Source organism: Scyliorhinus canicula, chromosome 1 (assembly GCF_902713615.1).
Source record: "Scyliorhinus canicula chromosome 1, sScyCan1.1, whole genome shotgun sequence".
NCBI classification, from domain to species: Eukaryota; Metazoa; Chordata; class Chondrichthyes; order Carcharhiniformes; family Scyliorhinidae; genus Scyliorhinus; species Scyliorhinus canicula.
In genome coordinates this window covers 21,137,905-21,159,382 of record NC_052146.1, presented here as the reverse complement: position 1 = coordinate 21,159,382, position 21,478 = coordinate 21,137,905, and the positions used below count along the sequence as shown (strand labels likewise).

At 45.8% G+C, this 21,478-nt stretch overlaps 1 protein-coding gene across 1 annotated transcript in view; it reads right to left on the bottom strand.

The window, feature by feature from the left end:
- The window catches only part of LOC119977565 (synaptic vesicle 2-related protein), a 68,957-nt gene that overhangs the window by 45,512 nt on the left and 1,967 nt on the right, over nt 1-21,478 (bottom strand). Inside the window, exons 2-3 of the mRNA XM_038818696.1 lie at nt 4,305-4,465; nt 2,275-2,360 (exon numbers count right to left, since the gene is read on the bottom strand). Coding sequence (XP_038674624.1) covers nt 2,275-2,360; nt 4,305-4,465 — 247 coding nt within the window. The remainder of the gene's footprint in view (nt 1-2,274; nt 2,361-4,304; nt 4,466-21,478) is intronic.

Here is a 21,478-nt window from a genome sequence, read left to right as displayed (position 1 = left end):
ATGACTTATCTCAAATATATCTATTACTCTTGAATCCACCAGGATGATAAAATGACCAATAGTCTTCTTGTTGAAAGATGAACTATTTAATGAGTAATAAAATAATAAACTGAGTCCTTTTACTCAATATGAAACTAACAATAAAGAATTAAAGTAAAATACAGATAAGTATATAACTATACACTATCATAACAAACTAGTTCTAACTTCTCTCACTCCAGCTATTCTATGTCTTGCTTGTTCACTGTTCTGTATCAGATCATCTGACTTAGAAAAGGCGGGAAATCAGTTCTTATCGTATCTGATTGTGAGCCATCTAGTGTTGAAATGACTGTACTACATTTACATACATTGATCATGCATATTGATATCTGAATATCACTACAAATACAAAACGATAAAACAGGAAAAGCAGATAGTACCCACACCCCTCCAAAAAACCCTGCCCCCTCCCTAACCGCTGATCATGACTACCTCTTTAAAGAACAAAATAAACGGCTGCCACCTTTTGTAGAACTCCCCAATTGCATCCCTCATGACGTACTTAATTTTCTCAAGGTAAAAAATCTCCATAAGATTCCCCAGTCATACTGAGGCACTGGGTGGAGAAGCTGACCTCCACTCAGAACCCGCCTGCGAGCAATCAGCTAAGGGAAGGATAGGACATCTACCCACGCCCCCGTCGGCATCTCTGGCAAGTCTGACACCCGGCATATGGCCCCTAAAGGACTGGCTCCTGTTCCGTTTGTAAAATCGGCGACATTTTGCTGAAGAAGGAGACCCAAAATCTCACAAGCTTAGGACACGCCCAGGGCACTTGTACATGGTTGGCCAGGCCCCTCCCACAGCACTCACACACCCTCCACTCCCTCAAACAGCCGACTCATCCTAGACCTTGTTAAATGTGCTCGGTGTACCACCTTCAACTGTATAAGCCCTAGTCTCACACACGATGTGGCATTCACCCTTCTCAGGACAACACACCCTATCCTGCAATTTGACCCCCAGTTCTTCCTTCTACTTGCCCTTAATCCCTCCAGGGATACTGTATCCACCATGATCCTCCCGTAAATTCCTGAAATGCTCCCCTCCTCTGTCCCCTTTCCAACAGCACTGATGGCGGTACTACCGGGAATGATGGGAAATTCTTCCTCGCAAAGTCCCGAACCTGCAGATACCTAAAAGTTTCTGACTGCGAGAGCCCAAATTTCTCTGACACTTCTCCAAACCTCCCTCCAGAAACAGATCCCTCAGTCCTTCCACCTCCTTGTCCTCACAGCCTCTACACCTGGCATCTTTGCCGGCTTCAACATGTGGGTAGCACAAATCGGCGCCAACTTCGACACCACTCCTAATTTAAAGTGCTGCTGAAATTGTCTCCACATTTTCAATGTAGTGACCACCACAGGTTATCCGAATATTTCCCTGGAAAGAACAGAAGTGAGGCCCAACAGGATGCCCGGCTGGCATCTTGTGTGTGCCGGGGATTGGACCCGGGGGGTGCCCTGCCCTTATGAGGTGGTATAGGGGGCTCAAGGACCCTCCCATTGGTAGGTTGAGGCATTGGGGGGAGGGTCCGGTGGCCATCATGAAGGCTAGGAAATTGGGGTGAAATTTAAAAATGGTGCTATGATCTCTTCCTGCACTGGCAAGCAGAGCTCGTAGGCGCTGGAATTGGGGCTAAGTGCAGCCTTGATGGGGGGGTTCCTCGCTGAGGGCCAGAAATGAAGCAGAGTCTCATTTAACAGCGGGGTTGTTCTCGGCGCTGCCGGCATCGGGAAACAACTGGCTAAATACTTCCAACACGGGGCAGCACGGTGGCACAGTGGGTTAGCATTGCTGCCTCACGGCACCGAGGTCCCGGGTACAATCCCAGCTCTGGGTCACTGTCTATGTGGAGTTTTCACATTCTCCCCGTGTTTGTGTGGGTTTCGCTCCCACAACCGAAAATATGTGCAGGCTAGGTGGATTGGCCACACTAAATTTCCCCCTAATTGGAAAAAATGAGCTGGGTACTCTGAATTTAAAAAACAAAAATGCGCCCAACACTGGACTCCTGTTTCATTTCCGTTAAATCACGCACTTTATTTCTATTTTGCTATGTGAGAACTGATTCTAAACTTAAAACTTCTAAATTTTGTATATCCTTCACAGTCCTCAGTTCTCTTTCCTGTGTCTTCCTCCTCATTCTGCAACAACTACAGGCATCCTCTAACTTAACGGACTAAACAACTGCGGCTCTGGGGAAAGAAATGGTGAGTGGATGTTACTTACCCATGCCAGTCCAGTAAGGACAGAGAGTTTCCATTGAAACTTCCCAAATCCAATGGCCTCCACAGCATCCTCCACCATGAAGACATCTGAAAAACACAGGGAGTGTTGAAAACCGCACAACCTGTTTTCAAATCATTCGACTCCTGTTTCTCATTTTTTTAATTTTCCCTTTATCCCTCTTTCCACGGAAGAGCTAATTTCATTCTTTCCAGTCTCCTGTCCTCCTGAAGTGCTGCCTGTGTTGCGTTACGGTTCCCTTGTCTGATCTAAAAGTATCATCTATGGGTAGCACCCTTTCCTTTCAGTCAGAAGGTTGAAAGTTCAAGACCCACTCTAGGGACACCAGTGGTGGAGATCGCAGCGCTGTGGGTTGGAAATGTCTTCAGACAGAAAACTCAGGGAAAAGAAAGACGTTTCTGGGCGATGGCTCACATTACAACAGTCCCTATATTGACTGCAAAGTGTTTGGAATGTCGTGGAAGTCACTGGGCGGGATTCTCCGACCTCCCGCCGGGTCGGAGAATCACCGGGGGTCGGCGTGAATCCCTCCCCCGCTGTCCTCCAAATTCTCCAGCCCCCCAAAAATCAACCCGGCGTGAATCGCGCCGCCTGCCTCGAAGAATGGTGGAACCGCGTGACTCAATGGGCCCAGGGCGGCCCAAATTCTCCGGCCCGCGATGTGCCGAAGTCCCGCCCGTTTTTTGCCAGTCCCGCCAGCGTAAATTGGAATAGACTCCTTACCGACGGGTCCTGGCGGTGCGGGCGTCCTCTGGGGTTCTTGGGGGGGGGCGCGGAGGGATCTGGTCCCGGGAGGTGGCCCCACGGTGGCCCGCGATCGGAGCCCACCGATCCGCCGGCGGGCCTGTGCCGTGAGGGCACTCTATTGTTCCACACCGGCGGCTGTAGCAGTCCGCCACTGACGGTGCGGAAATGAAGCCATCTGCTCATGCGCGGGGATGACGCCAGCACACGCTGGCGCTCCCGTGCATGCACCAACTTGGCCCGGCTGGCGGAGGCCCTACGGCACCGGTTGGCGTGGCGCCAAGCCCCTTTCCCGCCAGCCGGTGAGACGCAAACCACTCCAGGGCGGGCCTAGCCGCTGAAGGTGAGGAGGATTCCGCACCTTTGGGGCGGCCTGACGCCGGAGTGGTTCACGCCACTCCGTCCCGCCGGAGTTGCCCGCTCCGCCAATTACGGCAGAATCCCGCCCACTATGTAAGTACATGTCTTTCCTTCTTATTGTGCCTCATCCAAGTTTCCATTCTTCATATTTGAGCCTAAATATCAACAGTCTCTTCTTTCGCATAATTGGTCACAGCTGAACCCAAACCTGTCTTGAACATCACCTACATAGTCCCTAGATGGTGACTATGAGTGGGTACTCTGGTTGATTTTAGTCATCCTTCTGAATGGATGGAGACAATTTGTGTCTGAGTTATCCATGTTCACTGAGATCAGCCAAAATATTTCAGGTTAGAAATTGAAGCTGGGATATTCTTGTCAGTATTGTTTGTTCCAGTTTCATGATCACGAGGGCCACCTAATTTTAATTTGAATGTTTTTCCCAATTACAAGCAATTTAAAGTCATAGAGTCATAGAAGTTTAGAGCACGGAAACAGGCCCTTCGGCCCAGCTTGTCCATGCCGTCCAGTTTCTATCACAAAGCTAGTCCCACTTGCCCGCGTTTGGCCCATATCCCCTCTCATAATTTAGCGTGTTCAATTCACCTACCCTGCACATCTTTGGGTTGTGGGGGGGGGGGTGACCCATGCAGATACCAGGAGGATGGGCAACCTCCACACGGACAGTGACCCGGGGCCAGGATCGAACCTGGGTCCTCGGCGCCGTGAGACAGCAGTGCCAACCACTGCGCCACCATGCCATCCCTAATTTTAATATAACATATAAGCAACACATCGTGAAACATTGTTTGTTATTTGTGGCAAATAATAGCACATATTTCCATTCTATACATTACACATATTTTATGATGATACAAGCCTCTTTTTAATAACAATATATACTCTACCATCGGTAGGATTTGCAAAATCTTTGGGCACAGTGCCTCCGTCATCCAGCTCAACTGGCTCTAGCTCAGATCGGACTCCTTCTATCTCAATCTCATGCTCTCCAGAACATGTGTCATCTTGTGACCTTGTACTTTCACCAGTGCGACGAAACTTCACTACACTGAAAAGAAACAAACGACCAAAGAATCAACACATCACTGCCTTGAAGATTGTCCAAAAGAGGGAATATCCATCGGCACAACGTTGTGAGAATTCTCCCCCATCAGGACCCGTGTTAAAGAGGGCTCTCGTTACCAGTTCTTTGAGGAAGGAGTCTGAACATCATGAGAGGATACTCACCTCTATTTTTAAAGAGACTGCATCAGGATTATAACCTGTTTTTAAACCATGAGTCTCTCATTCAGAGCCTTCTTGAAAGATATCTTACCAGCAGGACTACTATTAACAAGGGACTGGGCCACCTCTTATCCCACTAAAAAAAAATCAATTACTTTTGTTTAAATACTTTTGCTTAAATGATGTCTGTTGATCAGGGAATAGACCGGGATAACTTATTCAGCATGATGTATCGGGGAGCTTATTTAACATGTAGCTCAGAAACCTAAATTGCTGAAGCCATCTGGATAAATAACTTTAGCAGTGAAAACTCATCGCTCGGAGAGAGCCAAATTGAAATTGGACCATAGCCCAATTTGGCATAAAGAAATCAGTGCCAGGACCACAGGAAATTGGTCTTTGGTCTTCAATAAACCAGATGGGTTTTTATGACAACCTAGCAGCTTCATGATCACCATTACTAAGCATAGCTTATTTTTTAAATTTAGTGTACCCAATTATTTTTTCCAATTAGGGGGCAATTTAGCATGGCCAATCCACCTACCCTGCACATCTTTGGGTTGTGGGGGTGAAACCCACGCAGACACGGGGAGAATATGCAAACTCCACACGGACAGTGATCCAGGGCCGGGATTCGAACCCGGGTCCTCAGCACCGTAGGCAGCAATGCTAACCACTGTGCCACTGTGCTGCCCAGCCTGAGACTAGCTTTTATTCCAGATTTATTTAATTTGTTTCCTTTCCCCTAGTGCCATGGTGGAATGTGAACTGATATCTGCAGATCTGTATCTGAAGCAATCCGTGTCCATGTGCAGGAAGACCTGAATAACATTCAGGCCTAGGCTGACAAGCAACAAGTAACATTTGCACCACACAAGAGCCAAGCAATCACCATCGCCAATAAAAATCTAATCATCACCCTTGACATTCAATGGCATTACCATCGCTGAAGTCCCCATCATTAACATCCTGGGGATTATCATTGACCAGAAACTGAACTGCACTAACCATATAAATACTGTGGCTACAAGAGCAGTTCAGAGGCCGGGGATTCTGCAGTGCGTAACTCACATCTTGACTCCTCAAAGCCTGTCCACCACCTACCAGGCAGATGTTAGGAGTTTACTGGGATACTCTCCACTTGCCTGGGTGACTGCAGCTCCAACAACACTCAAGATTAGCTATTATAAACAATTTTAATCTTTCTTCATATGAATTCCATGTTTTGTAATCCTCGTTAAACATACCCATGGCGCCCTTTCTTCTCATCATATTTGGATCCTGGCTCCAAAAGTCTACACTTCCTTCTGACTGTGTTGGAAAGTATCGTACAAACATCCCCTTGAACAAGCAATTAGGAAATCTTTTCTATTTTATGCCTGAGTCTATCACCTTTTAACCCGAGTAGTGGTCCGTGCAGAGTTAGCAGACTTTGAAATGCCAATTCCCCGAAGCCATAAGACCATAAGACCATAAGACATAGGAGCGGAAGTAAGGCCATTCGGCCCATCGAGTCCACTCCACCATTCAATCATGGTTGATTTCAACTCCATTTACCCGCTCTCTCCCCATAGCCCTTAATTCCTCGAGAAATCAAGAATTTATCAATTTCTGTCTTAAAGACACTCAATGTCCCGGCCTCCACCGCCCTCTGTGGCAATGAATTCCACAGACCTACCACTCTCTGGCTGAAGAAATTTCTCCTCATCTCTGTTCTAAAGTGACTCCCTTTTATTCTAAGGCTGTGCCCCCGCGTCCTAGTCTCCCCTGCTAATGGAAACAACTTCCCTACGTCCATCCTATCCAAGCCATTCATTATCTTGTAAGTTTCTATTAGATCTCCCCTCAACCTCCTAAACTCCAATGAATATAATCCCACGATCCTCAGACGTTCATCGTATGTTAGGCCTACCATTCCTGGGATCATCCGTGTGAATCTCCGCTGGACCCGCTCCAGTGCCAGTATGTCCTTCCTGAGGTGTGGGGCCCAAAATTGCTCACAGTTTTCTAAATGGGGCCTAACTAGTGCTTTATAAAGCCTCAGAAGTACATCCCTGCTTTTATATTCCAAGCCTCTTGAGATAAATGACAACATTACATTTGCTTTCTTAATTACGGACTCAACCTGCAAGTTTACCTTTAGAGAATCCTGGACTAGGACTCCCAAGTCCCTTTGCACTTTAGCATTATGAATTTTGTCACCGTTTAGAAAATAGTCCATGCCTCTATTCTTTTTTCCAAAGTGCAAGACCTCGCACTTGCCCACGTTGAATTTCATCAGCCACTTCTTGGACCATTCTCCTAAACTGTCTAAATCTTTCTGCAGCCTCCCCACCTCCTCAATACTACCTGCCCCTCCACCTATCTTTGTATCATCGGCAAACTTGGCCAGAATGCCCCCAGTCCCGTCATCGTTAATATATAAAGAGAACAGCTAAGCCCGTGTATCTTCACCACATGCCCAGTCCCTGCAGCCCAACTCACTTCAATGCAAGCAAGTCTTCCCTGATTGTCAATCTTCCTACTCACAGTTGCTGTTGAAACCTTTGTTAAACCGTCACATCAGTGGCAGTGCTTTGCCTGTCACATGTGTGTTCGCAGGTGCAGTCCCGAGAATTTCCTGGTGATTTGCTCAATACCCATGCCAAAACTCTGTTGATGTCACTACACATCATGTGATGCAGAACCGGCAAGAATGTGTTCCCAGACACATAACAAGGTCACACTAAGATCAGCCATGATCTAGTTGAATGAGGAAGCAGACTCAAGGGGTTGAATGGCCTACATCTGCTCCTGTTTCTTATCTTCAATGCTTTGTCCCATTGAATCAGGTCTTTCAAATGAACTAGGTTTAATTTGTACTAAACTGATTGCTCATTAACTTAGTTAATATTCTGAGTCCCGGAAGAATCCATGTATTTCATTGAATACATGGCCATCACTGTTAAATAGACTTTCCCATGCATTGTTCATGGGTGGCTGGGGACCTGGAATGTGCTTCTTTGTGATTACCACAGTTCCATTGTAGATTAACCATGAGAGAGGTGTGCTTATGGCTGCAATATCTTAATGTATCACAGGATATCAAGGCAAAACTGGTTTATTTTACAAGTCCTAAAAGGTAGAGACGTCGTAGATATATTTTTACGGTTCCATTTATCCAATTTTGCTAAGTTAGTTTCAGAAACAACTTCAGTTTGTTCTCCTTGAAGTACTTCATTCCCCAATGCCTTCAATTGTTTGCTTTTAGATGGACTTCCTTGCTGAAGATGCATGTGTTTAATTTTTTTATTCATCCATTTGCTATCCTAAAGCTTCACACCATTTAATTATTCTCCTCTCTCTCTCCCATCACCCGCCCTGGCCCCTCCCCCCAACTTAACCCCCTCGACCCCCCAGTTCTAGCTGAAGCTGTTGTTGTGCCTCAGGGCAGCAGACAGACAGTTCCTCCTGTTAACTCTCCGGTGACCAGTATCTGAACAGATGGCCATTCATCAGCGTCCTGTCCTGGATTGGCCCCTGCCAAACATATCAAAGGGCAGCACTAATACATAAGATCAGTATCATCCTCTGCCCCTGGTTCAAACATCAAACCTCAGCCAATCTCAGCTCCTACAAGAATATTAACTCAGAACCTTTATTTAATGGCTGAAATTATATAAAATATAAAACTGTTTTACTTTTGTTGCCTTTTTCTGCCATTTGTACTTCACAGTTTGTCAGGAAATTCCTTTGAATAGTTCATCACAATGAACTGCTCATGGCAATGCTAAGGACAAGAATGAAAGATGGGCAGCACGGTAGCATAGTGGTTAGCACGGTTGCTTCTCAGCTCCAGGTTCCCAAGTTCAATTCCCGGCTGGGTAACTGTCTGTGCGGAGTCTGCACGTTCTCCCCGTGTCTGCGTGGGTTTCCTCCGGGTGCTCCGGTTTCCTCCCACAGTCCAAAGATGTGCAGGTTAGGTGGATTGGCCATGATAAATTGCCCTTAGTGTCCAAAAAGTGTTAAGTGGGGGTTACGGGGATAGGGTAGATACGTGGGTTTCAGTTCAGAACTCTGTAAGGGCTGGTGCAGACTCGATGGCCGAATGGCCTCCTTATGCACTGTAAATTCTATGATTCTATGTATCCAGTGTTGGTATGACACATGTTATGAGAAATACCGTGGATTGCATATTTTGCACATTACCACAATTAGCCCACAAGCTCCATTAGAAACAGTATCAGGCATTTACATAGCATAATTATTGTTGCAACCAGGTGAAAAGGGTGAACCAGCACCCCACTATCCAACCTCCTCAGTTGGTCATGACAAACGTTTCCGTTTATAATTGACAAGAATATGCCTGTTCCAAATTGAATGTATTTAACTATTTAAGATCTGTGCAATAAGGAACCAATCAAAGAAGGTTTCCCTGAGTCAAAGAAAGAGCAAATTTATTACCATGATTAAAAACATAACTCTGCATTCATACAGACACCGACACACATTTGCATCTACACACACCAAAGATGTTTTTAAAAAATTAATTAAGAGCACCCAAATACTTTTTTCCAATTAAAGGGCAATTTAGCGCGCACATCTTTGGGGTGTGGGGGCGAAACCCACGCAAACACAAGGAGATTGTGCAAACTCCAGAGCCGGGATCAAATTTCACTCTATTAAACTCGGCCCTCTTTTTTTGCCAGGTCCGCCCCGATGTCTTGGTACACCCTTATTCTATGTCCTTCCCACGAGGATGATTTCATCTGGCTGGCTCACCTAAGGATCTTTTCTCGGTCTTGGAACTGGTGCACCTTGGCGATTTTCCCCCTTGGCTGCTCCCTGCTTTTGGGCCTGGGCTGAAGCGGCCTATGTGGTCTGTCCATTTCTGGGGGGTTTGGAAAGTTCTCCCTCACCACTAGCTTTCCCAGCACTTGGGCGATGTAGCCAGTTGGATCTCTTCCCTTTATCCCCTCTGGCAGACCCACTAATCAGATGTTTTGCCATCTGGACCTGTTTTCCTGCTCCTCCACTTTCCCTTTTAGGCTCCACTGGGCCGCCACCAACCTTTTCACTTCAGTTTCCTGAGCTACAATCCTGTCGCTCTGGTCCGAAGCAACTTTCTCCAGGTCCAGGATTGGTTTTTCCTGTGATTCCACCTTCCGTCCCAGGTCCTCTATAGTGCACTGCATGGTGTTTTGTCGCCTCCAACATCACCTCCTTCGTCACTATGTGTTCTCCATCCTGATCGCTTCTTTCAGGTTGATCCGCTGCTTTTTTAGCACATTCCTCCATTCGTCCCCCTGTACGGGGGATGGGGGGGGGGGGGGGGATTGACGCGTCCTGCTCCGCTGTTCGGTTCGCCGACCTTTCCCTCTCCTGGTTCGCCCGAGTGTCCGCCTCGCCTTGTGGGGCCGCTTGTCTGCTCGCCCGCTGTTCCTGCCCCTTTCCTTCGCTGCTACCTCTGATATCTCGCCGTCCCCTCGGTCTATTGTTGCCAGGCATGTTGTTCTCCTGTGTCCTTTGTATTTGAGTGGGTTTTGGTGGGCTTTTTAGGCCGATATTTCCAATAAATTAACTATGTTGGGTCCGCTTGGGAGGAGAGCCACCTGACGTGCGCCCGCTCAGCACATCGCCGCCACGGGACATTGCAATTATTATTTTTTTTTTTTTATAAATGTTTTTATTCAGTTTTCGTATTTTATATTGAACAAATTACAAATTGTTAGGAGAGAGAAAAAAAAAACAAACAAAAACAAACACGCAAAAATTAACACACATATTTACAGGTAAGCATCTTCGTAGTAGTAACTGCGCCCCCCCCCCCCCCTCCCCCCCTCAACATGTTTATTTAGCTTGGTTTTGGGCCTTAGCTAGCCATCGAACCCCCGTAACGAACCTGTAGCCCCCCCCCCCCCCTCCCGCTACCTTCCCCCGACTATTCTTCCTCTTGTACATTGGCCACAAATAGGTCCCGGAACAGTCGCATGAATGGCTCCCACGTTCTGTGGAAGCCGTCGTCCGACCCTCGGATGGCAAATTTGATTTTCTCCATTTGGAGAGATTCCGAGAGGTCGGACAGCCAGTCCGCAGCTCTGGGCGGTGCTGCTGACCGCCAGCCAAACAGGATTCTACGGCGGGCGATCAGGGAGGCAAAGGCAAGGGCATCCGCCCTCCTCCCCAGGAATAGATCTGGCTGTTCTGAAACCCCGAAGACCGCCACTATCGGGCATGGCTCCACATTGCAATTATTATGAGATCTCGGTTCGCTAGTAGATTTCTGATAGTGTTGGCTTTTTGAACCAGGCGATACTCTTATTTCAAAACGAAAGGGAGTGATGGAGCACAGTCTTCAGGCTGTTTGCACTGCTGAAGACTTTCTTGATACAGCCTGTGTCACTTGCAATCTCTCTCAAGTGGTTGGGCAGCCTTACCTAGAAATACTTCACCCATTGTGTGTTTTCAGATGTTTTGGGCATGTCTGTCTGTGATACCCAATGTTTCAATATTTAGTGTATTACATTTTGATGTCTCTTCCTCAGACAGTCATAAGTTTCAATGGGATTATAGGAAATATCTCTTTCTTCAAACTAAAAAGGTGATTTGTTTTGTTTCTCACCTTCACCTTGAAATGTAGCCTTGCATTTTTAAGCTATCTGCTCTGCATCGGTACAAATTGAAAAGTTTTCAGTCAGTTGAAAGTTTAAAACCATATTTTCGATAATAAGGGGCTCCTGACACCATAATTTTCCATCATCTTCATCTTCACCCGAGTGAATATACTCTGTTTTCTCTATGATATGAAAACCCTTTCTAAAATAGACCACCAAAACTACACGAAGGCTGTAGACCATCCATTGATTTGTAGTAATGTATGTTTACCTCTTTCCTATCTACCGTTATTTATAAAACCCAGATACCATTCCCCTTTTTATAATGGTTTTATGTATCTGCCTGCCATTTCACTTCCAAAGAATTATATCTTTCAATTGCCAGTTCTCCCTCTTGCGCCATATCCTTCAATGCCTTTCAAATTAAGTGAAATTCTGTATACAGTTCCAATCCACAAACACCTGACCCAGCAATGACAGTGTTCACAACTGAGCCAATTTAACACAATAAATATCTTCATTAGAATGAGGCTGATTCATGGATCACTGATAGTCACCTCATAAAAGACGATATTTTATTACATTACACCTCCAGTTGAAATGCATCCATTTATTCTATTCTATAAAACAGTCAAAGGAGGCCTTCAAACTAAGAAATATGTTTATAGTTTTATAGCTAAAATAAATCAGTGGAAATTGCTTCTTATATTATTTTTCATTGTGGTGTCGCATTGCTAAATTATCCACAATATATTAAAATTTTCACATCTTATCCCAACTGCCGGACATTTTGCTACTTAAATAGAAATACAAAATTGAAGTATAAAGTAACGGGAATGTTTGATGGATGAGTTTAAAAGGAGGACTGAATGATATTTGGACAACTTGTGTCATTGTCCTCCACTCTAATCTGAAAGCGTGATTTAGCCTTTATTGTTTAAGTGCAATACCACAATAGATCAACTAGTTTTTTAGTTCCGCAACTTCTGAACACATAACCTGCACATGAATGATGAATCGATGTCTTACACATGCATTCAGCTTTCTGTATCCCACTTGTCTTATTGCGCAATTGAGTAATAAAATTATATCACAAACGAGTACATTTCCTTCCGTTGCAAGGTATTTAGGATAGATTAAGTCAGGGTTTCGTAAACCATTTTGGGCATAGAACCCTTTTGAGCTCCCAGGAGCAGTGCATGAACCACAAACATTCTTTTATGTTGCAGATAGGTATTTTTTGTGCAGTAGGTATGAACACAGAAAACAACTGTACACAATAGATAGTGTTTTCTATCTATATGCATGTATTTATCATAGAACATAGAACATAGAACATAGAACATTACAGCGCAGTAATTGGCCCTCGATGTTGCGCCGACCTGTGAAACCATCTGAAGCCTATCTGACCTACACTATTCCATTTTCATCCATGTGTCTATCCAGTGACCACTTAAATGCCCTTAAAGTTGGCGTGTCTACTACTGTTGCAGGCAGGGCGTTCCACACCCCTACTACTCTCTGAGTAAAGAAACTGCCTCTGACATCTGTCCTATATCTATCACCCCTCAATTTAAAGCTATGTCCCCTCATGTTGGTCATCACCATCCGAGGAAAAAGACTCTCACTGTCCACCCTATCTAACCCTCTGACTATCTTATATGTCTCTATTAAGTCACCTCTCAGCCTTCTCCTCTCTAACGAAAACAAACTCAATTCCCTGAGCCTTTCCTCGTAAGACCTTCCCTCCATACCAGGCAACATCCTAGTAAATCTCCTCTGAACCCTTTCCAAAGCTTCCACATCCTTCCTATAATGTGGTGACCAGAACTGCACGCAGTACTCCAGGTGTGGCCGCACCAGAGTTATGTACAGCTGCAGCATGACCTTGTGGTTCCGAAACTCAATCCCCCTGCTTATAAAGGCTAGCACACCATATGCCTTCTTAACAGCCCTATTAACCTGGGTGGCAACTTTCAGGGATTTATGTACCTGGATGCCGAGATCTCTCTGTTCATCTACACTACCAAGAATCTTGCCATTAGCCCAGTACTCTGCATTCCTGTTACTCCTTCCAAAGTGAACCATCTCACACTTTTCCGCATTAAACTCCATCTGCCACCTCTCAGCCCAGCTCTGCAGCTTATCTATGTCCTTCTGTATCCTATAACATCCTTCAGCACTATCCACAACTCCACCGACCTTCGTGTCATCTGAAAATTTACTAACCCATCCTTCTACACCCTCTTCCAGGTCATTTATAAAAATGACAAACAGCAGTGGCCCCAAAACAGATCCTTGCGGTACACCACTAGTAACTGAACTCCAAGATGAACATTTGCCATCAACCACCACCCTCTGTCTTCTTTCAGCTAGCCAATTACTGATCCAAACCGCTAAATCACCTTCAATTCCATACTTCCTTATTTTCTGCAATAGCCTACCGTGGGGAACCTTATCAAACGCCTTACTGAAATCCATATACACCACATCAACAGCTTTACCCTCATCCACCTGTTTGGTCACCTTCTCAAAAAACTCAATAAGGTTTGTGAGGCATGACCTACCCTTCACAAAACCGTGTTGAGTATCGCTAATCAACTTGTTCTTCTCAAGATGATTATAAACCCTATCTCTTATAACCTTTTCCAACATTTTACCCACAACCGAAGTAAGACTCACAGGTCTATAATTACCAGGGTTGTCTCTACTCCCCTTCTTGAACAAGGGGACAACATTTGCTATCCTCCAGTCTTCCGGCACTATTCCTGTCGACAAAGACGACATAAAGATCAAGGACAAAGGCTCTGCAATCTCCTCCCTGGCTTCCCAGAGAATCCTAGGATAAATCCCATCTGGCACAGGGGACTTATCTATTTTGACATTTTCCAAAATTGCTAACACCTCCTCCTTTTGAACCTCAATTCCATCTAGCCTGGTCGACTGAACCTGAGTGTTCTCCTCGACAACATTGTCTTTCTCCAGTGTAAACACTGACGAAAAATATCCATTTAATGCTTCCCCTATCTCCTCTGATTCCACACACAACTTTCCACTACTATCCTCGATTGACCCTAATCTTACTCTAGTCATTCTTTTGTTCCTGATATACCTATAGAAAGCCTTAGGGTTTTCCTTGATCCTATCCGCCAACGACTTTTCGTGTCCTCTCCTTGCTCTGCTTAACTCTCCCTTTAGGTCCTTCCTGGCTAACTTGTAACTCTCAAGTGCCCTAACTGAGCCTTCATGTCTCATCCTAACATAAGCCTTCTTCTTCCTCTTGACAAGTGCTTCAACTTCCTTAGTAAACCACGGTTCCCTTGCTCGACAACTTCCTCCCTGCCTGACAGGTACATACTTATCAAGGACACGCAGTAGCTGTTCCTTGAAAAAGCTCCACATTTCGATTGTATCCATCCCCTGCAGTTTCCTTCCCCACCCTATACATCCTAAATCTTGCCGAATAGCATCATAATTGCCTTTCCCCCAGCTATAATTCTTGCCTTGTGGTATATACCTATCCCTGCCCATTGCTAAAGTAAACATAACCGAGTTGTGATCACTATCACCAAAGTGCTCACCTACATCTAAATCTAACACCTGGCCGGGTTCATTCCCCAGTACCAAATCCAATGTGGCCTCGCCCCTTGTTGGCCTGTCTACATACTGTGTCAGAAAACCCTCCTGCACACACTGCACAAAAACTGACCCATCTATAGTACTCGAACTATAGTATTTCCAGTCAATATTTGGAAAGTTAAAGTCCCCCATAACAACTACCCTGTTACTCTCGCTCCTGTCAAGAATCATCTTTGCAATCCTTTCCTCTACATCTCTGGAACTATTCGGAGGTCTATAGACAACTCCCAACAGGGTGACCTCTCCTCTACTGTTCCTAACCTCGGCCCATACTGCCTCAGTAGACGAGTCCTCAAGCATCCTTTCTACCGCAGTAATACTTTCCTTGATTAACAATGCCACCCCCCCCCCCCCTTTTACCATCTTCTCTGTTCTTACAGAAACATCTAAATCCTGGAACCTGCAACAACCATTCCTGTCCCTGCTCTACCCATGTCTCCGAAATCGCCACAACATCGAGATCCCAGGTACCAACCCATGCTGCAAGCTCACCCACCTTATTCCGGATGCTCCTGGCGTTGAAGTAGACACACTTCAAACCAGCGTCCTGCTTGCCGGTGCCCTCTTTTGAACTTTTAACCCTATCCCTGACCTCACTACTCTCAACATCCTGTACACTGGGACTACAATTTAGGTTCCCATCCCCCTGCTGAATTAGTTTAAACCCCCTCGAAGAGCACTAGCAAATCTCCCCCCCAGGATATTGGTACCCTTCTGGTTCAGGTAAAGACCATCCTGTTTGTAGAGGTCCCACCTACCCCAGAATGAGCCCCAATTATCTAGGAAACCAAAACCCTCCCTCCTGCACCATCCCTGTAGCCACGTGTTCAACTCCTCTCTCTCCTTATTTCTCACTTCGCTAGCACGTGGCATGGGTAACAACCCAGAGATAACAACTCTGTTTGTTCTAGCTCTCAGCTTCCACCCTAGCTCCCTGAATTTCTGTCTCAAATCCCCATCTCTCTTCCTACCTATGTCGTTGGTATCTATGTGGACCACGACTTGGGGCTGCTCCCCCTCCCCCTTAAGGATCCCAAAAACACGATCAGAGACATCATAAATCCTGGCACCTGGGAGGCAACACACCAACCGTGAGTCTCTTTCGTTCCCACAGAACCTCCTGTCTGTTCCTCTAACTATGGAGTCCCCAATGACAAGTGCTCTTTTCCTCTTCTCCCTTCCCTTCTGAGAAACAGGGACAGACTCTGTGCCAGAGATCTGTGCCCTATTGCTTACCCCTGGCAAGTCGTCCCCCGCAACAGTATCCAAAACGGTATACTTGTTATAGAGGGGAACGACCACAGGGGATCCCTGCACTGCCTGCCGGTTCCCTCTCCCTCCCCTGACGGTAACCCATCTACCTTCTTCTTTTACCTGAGGTGTGACTACCTCCCTATAACTCCTCTCAATAACCTCCTCCGCCTCCCGAATGATCCGAAGTTCATCCAGCTCCAGCTCCAGGTCCCTAACGCGGCTCTCGAGGAGCTGGAGTTGGGTGCACTTCCCGCAGATGTAGTCAGAAGGGACACTAGAGGTGACCCTTTCCTCCCACATTCTGCAGGAGGAACATTCAACTGCCCTAGCCTCCATTCCCACTGAACTAACTTCCCAACTACTGAAAAATAAAAATAAAAAACTTGTTAGTTTAGCAATCCAACGGACAGAACTTTTTTTTTGGTTAGAGGAGGAGGATGGGTGGGAGACACTACGTAAGTAGTGTTTCGGGTAAAGCTGTCACTCGAGAACAGCCCCTTCACAAACCACCTTCAACTTACGCTGACCGCACTGCACGTATGCAAATCTCCCCGGAACAGCCAATCAGAAGCTCTGCTCTGCTGCCCTCTGCTGGATGCTCGCGTTCCGTCGAACTCCTCGGGTCACTGATGCAGGTGCACCTTCAACTTACGCTGACCGCACTGCACGTATGCAAATCTCCCCGGAACAGCCAATCAGAAGCTCTGCTCTGCTTCCCTCTGCTGGATCATCATTAACTCATTATTATAATCAATAAAATACTTAAATCTAACCCCACTCTTACCACTCTACCCCATGGCTGTCCCCCCATGGCTTTTCCCAACAGCCCTCTCCCTCTGACCCTATCCCTGAACCCTCTCTCTGTGGCCCTCTCCCCATTGCCTTACCCCCAACCCCCAAGGCCTTACCCCCAACCCCCATGGCCTGCTTCCCACTATGGCCCTCTCCCAGCGTGGCCCACTCCCTATGCCCTCTCTGCCACTCGCTAACCTTTACCCTGCCATCCCCTGCCTGCTGTCCACTGCCTGCTGCCTCCTCTGCATCTCCTCTTTGCCTCGCCACTATATTCACTACACCACTGGGCCTTCGCAGTGCTGCTGCCTTTCCTTCACTACAGCTTTCGCTTAGCCCCTGGGACTTCAATCCGTTGCTGGGTATTTGGCCACTGCTGGGCTTTTCCCCTGCCACAGCCTGCAATTCACCACTGTCTTCGCTTCACTGCTGCCTTTTGTCCCCACTGGTGGATTTTGACCTGCTGCTCGCCTTCAATCGCAACCGCACTGGCCCCGCCCGAGCACATTTAATGCTCACTTTGATGCATCTTCCGGCTCATATATCAGTCGCCAACACAGGGTAAAAGCCACCTCCAACTAGACAAGGTGGAAGGACAAGTTTTTTCACAATTTCAACAGTTGCTCCTGTGGAGCCCACGGAAGACTCCCCCGGAACCCTGTTTGAGAAACTCTGGACCAAGTCAATCCTTTTAGTGTGATCACAGACGTTGCAACTTCCCACTCAGTAAAGCTCAAGTTTATTGAACATCGGAATACTGTTTCCATTTCTTATATGATCCTTTTCACACCTATTCAAATTCCTGGGTAGGGCATAAGGAAAATGTACCATTTGATAAGTGGCCATTGTTTTTTAATAATAATAATCTGTATTGTCACAGGAGGGCTTACATTAACACTGCAATGAAGTTACTGTGAAAAGCCCCTAGTCCCCACATTCCGGCACCTGTTCAGGTACACGGAGGGAGAATTTAGAATGTCCAAATTACCTAACAAGCACGTCTTTCGGGAATTGTGAGAAGAAACCGGAGCACCGGGAGGAAACCCACGCAGACACAGGGAGAATGTGCAGACTCTGTACAGACAGTGACCCAAGCCAGGAATCAAACCTGCGACCCTGGCGCTGTGAAGCAACAGTGCTAACCACTGTGCTACCGTTTATATTGGGCCTCCACCCTCTCCACCTTTTTGTTGTATTACAATTCCCCTTGTCTGCATGGGTTTCACCCCCACAACTCAAAGCTGTGCAAGTTAGGTGGATTGGCCACACTAAATTTCCCCTTAATTGGAGAAAAAAATAATTGGATACTCTAAATTTATAACAAAAAAAATGTCACTGAGCTAGATTTACAAAAAGCTTTTGATAAAATTCCACACTTATGGCGTGGGAGATGAAATGGGAAAGTGGATGAAAATAGATTGTGACAATAAACAAAGGGTGGATTTAAATGGAGTCCCTTTTCATTGAGCAATAATTATGTTTGCAGATGAGTCAAATGGTGTGAAAGAGTCAGTAACACAAGAGGGGGGAGTTTGTAATTTTATCGGGATTTTTTTTTAGAATCCCTACAGTGGAGAAGGAGGCCATTTGGCCCATCGAGTCTGCACCAACCATTTGAAAGACCACCCCACATAGATCCAATCCCCGCCCTATCCCTGTAACCACACCAAACCTTTGGGCACTAAGGGACAATTGAACATGGCCAATCCATCTAAACTGCGCATCTTTGGACTGTGGGAGGAAACCAGAGCATACAGAGGAAACCCAGGCAGACACGGGGAGGACACACAAACTCCACACAGATAGTCACCCGACTTCAGAATTGAACCCTGGTCCCTGGCACTGTGAGGCAGGAGTGCTAACCACTGTGCCACCATGCCGCTCCCCCCAATATATTAGGGAAATGCATCCAAGGCAGATAATGCACTTTAGAGAAGACAAATGAATATTTATTCAGGCCGGTATGTATAAAATCATAGAATAGAAGGTGTGTGGATGTAAGTTAAAAGTTAATGAATGAGAAAAGTTTGGAAGCTTACATTGACAATTTGCTCATTGTTTAGGCTCAAGTTCAATGTGACCAAGAGCAAAGAAACCACATTCTTTAATGTATTGTCCAGACTGATCATTAGAAAACTATCCCATAGTACTCGGGATATATTAACATCAATTGATATTTATATTGTGCCAAAAGTCTAGTAAATTGATTCAAGACCATTTTTTAAGAATATCTCATTTGGAGCAGTGTCAAGCTTGAGTCCCATGCCTTGAGAGAGTCACAGTGACTCTGGAGAAGATACAGAGAAAAATCACCAAAAACAATCTTCATTGCAGAAGAACAATAAATTTAGGAAAGAGAAAATGCTGGAAAATCTCAGCAGGTCTGGCAGCATCGGTGAGGAGAGAAAAGAGCTCACGTTTCGAGTCCAATGATTCTTTGTCAAAGCGTAATAAAGTAGGCCTTGCTCCTGCACCCAATGAAAGAATGTTAACTCAGAGATGATCTGACCAAGGTAGATAATGTTACTTAAGCCAGAAGCACCATTAAATGTTACATTTGGAGTGATGATGGATTTAGGTGGAATTGGAGCAGACTAAATAAAACCGAATCTGAGATGAAATATACAAAAATGTTACTTTTCCCAGATCTTTGTTCAATCGATCAAAGTTCCAAAGCAGCTACAGGAAACTCATTCCCTACAGTCGTATCAGATGCTGTTGGATTGATTTCTGGGAAATTAGGTGATCACAGCAGAGGAAAAATAAATGTAAATGATTTTTGGATAATAATTGGTGGTCATGGAGCAAATGGCGGAGGGGATGCGGTGGAGGCAGGGGGGGGGGGGGGGGGCTTGTCTGTTAACTTATGATTTTACGATGTGCTGGAGGACTCCCAAAATGGCTGGAGGTTTCTGATTCAGGAGGTGATGGAGTGTTTCACAGACATGCAAACAAGGAAGACAGAAATAAAGAAACAGAAGCCTAATTGTCTTCTTATCCTGGATGCAAAAACATATCTAGCATATACATGATTAAAAAATGTACTGATGATTAGGTAGGCACGTAACAGGGATGAAAGCAGAAAATGTTGGATAAATTCAGCAGGTCCGGTAGCAAATGTTGACTCTGTTTCTCTCTCCACAGATGCTGCCAGACCTGCTGAGTTTATTCAGCATTTTCTGTTTCATTTCAGATTTCCAGCATCTGCAGTATTCTGCTTTTATTTTCCATAACAGGAAGAATTGCACAACTCTATGGTGAAAGAAGTGAAGAGTTCTGAGATTTCATTGAAGCTTTGCTCATGTAGTGTCAGTGCATTGGATTGTCAGGATGGCCGAGTGGTCTAAGGCGCCAGACTCAAGGAGTGTGTTTCCTTGCCTTGTTTAAGCCTGATGATTTCTGGTCCCTTTCTAGGCAGCACGGTAGCATTGTGGATAGCACAATCGCTTCACAGCTCCAGGGTCCCAGGTTCGATTCCGGCTTGGGTCACTGTCTGTGCGGAGTCTGCACATCCTCCCCGTGTGTGTGTGGGTTTCCTCCGGGTGCTCCGGTTTCCTCCCACAGTCCAAAGATGTGCAGGTTAGGTGGATTGGCCATGATAAATTGCCCTTAGTGTCCAAAATTGCCCTTAGTGTTGGGTGGGGTTACTGGGTTATGGGGATACGGTGGGGTTACTGGGTTATGGGGATAGGGTGGAGTTGTTGACCTTGGGTAGGGTGCTCTTTCCAAGAGCCGGTGCAGACTCGATGGGCTGAATGGCCTCCTTCTGCACTGTAAATTCTATGATTCTATGATTGTCATAGATATACATTGGATTGGATTCAGATAGCTTTCAATCTCAGGGACAAAGGATAATATCAAGGAAGATTTGGTCATAGTTACGTTCCTCTGTAATTAAATTTACATTATCAATTGTGATGTTTCAGAACACTCTATATTAACCATGTGCGGACTGAAATGTTTTTATTATAATCTCCCTTTAAATAACATTATTTGAATGTTATTTGGGCAGCACGGTAGCACAGTGGTTAGCACTGTTGCTTCACAGCTCCAGGGTCCTGGTTCGATTCCTGGCTGGGTCACTGTCTATGCAAAGTCTGCACGCTCTCACCGTGTTTACGTGGGTTTCCTCTGGGTGCACCCGTTTCCTCCCACAGTCCAAAGATGTGCAGGTTAGGTGGATTGGCCATGTTAAATTGCCCTTGGTGTCCAAAAAGTTAGGTGGGGTTACTGGGTTACGGGGATAGGATGGAAGCATGGGCTTAAGTAGGGTGCTATTTCCAAGGGCCGGTGCAGACTTGATGGGCCGAATGGCTTCCTTCTGCACTGTAAATTCTATGCTCTATGATCTGTGGCTATCATCTTTAGCAATAAAAGCACAATACTGTGGATGCTGGAGATCCAAAATAAAAACAGGAAGTGCTGGAAAAATTCAGCAGGCCTGGTCGCATTTGTAGAGAGAGAAACAGAGTTGCTTTTTTGTTTGTTATGTACAGCACAGAAGGACGCTATTCAGCCCATTGTGTCTGCGCCGGCCCCCAAAAGAGCAACCTAGCTAG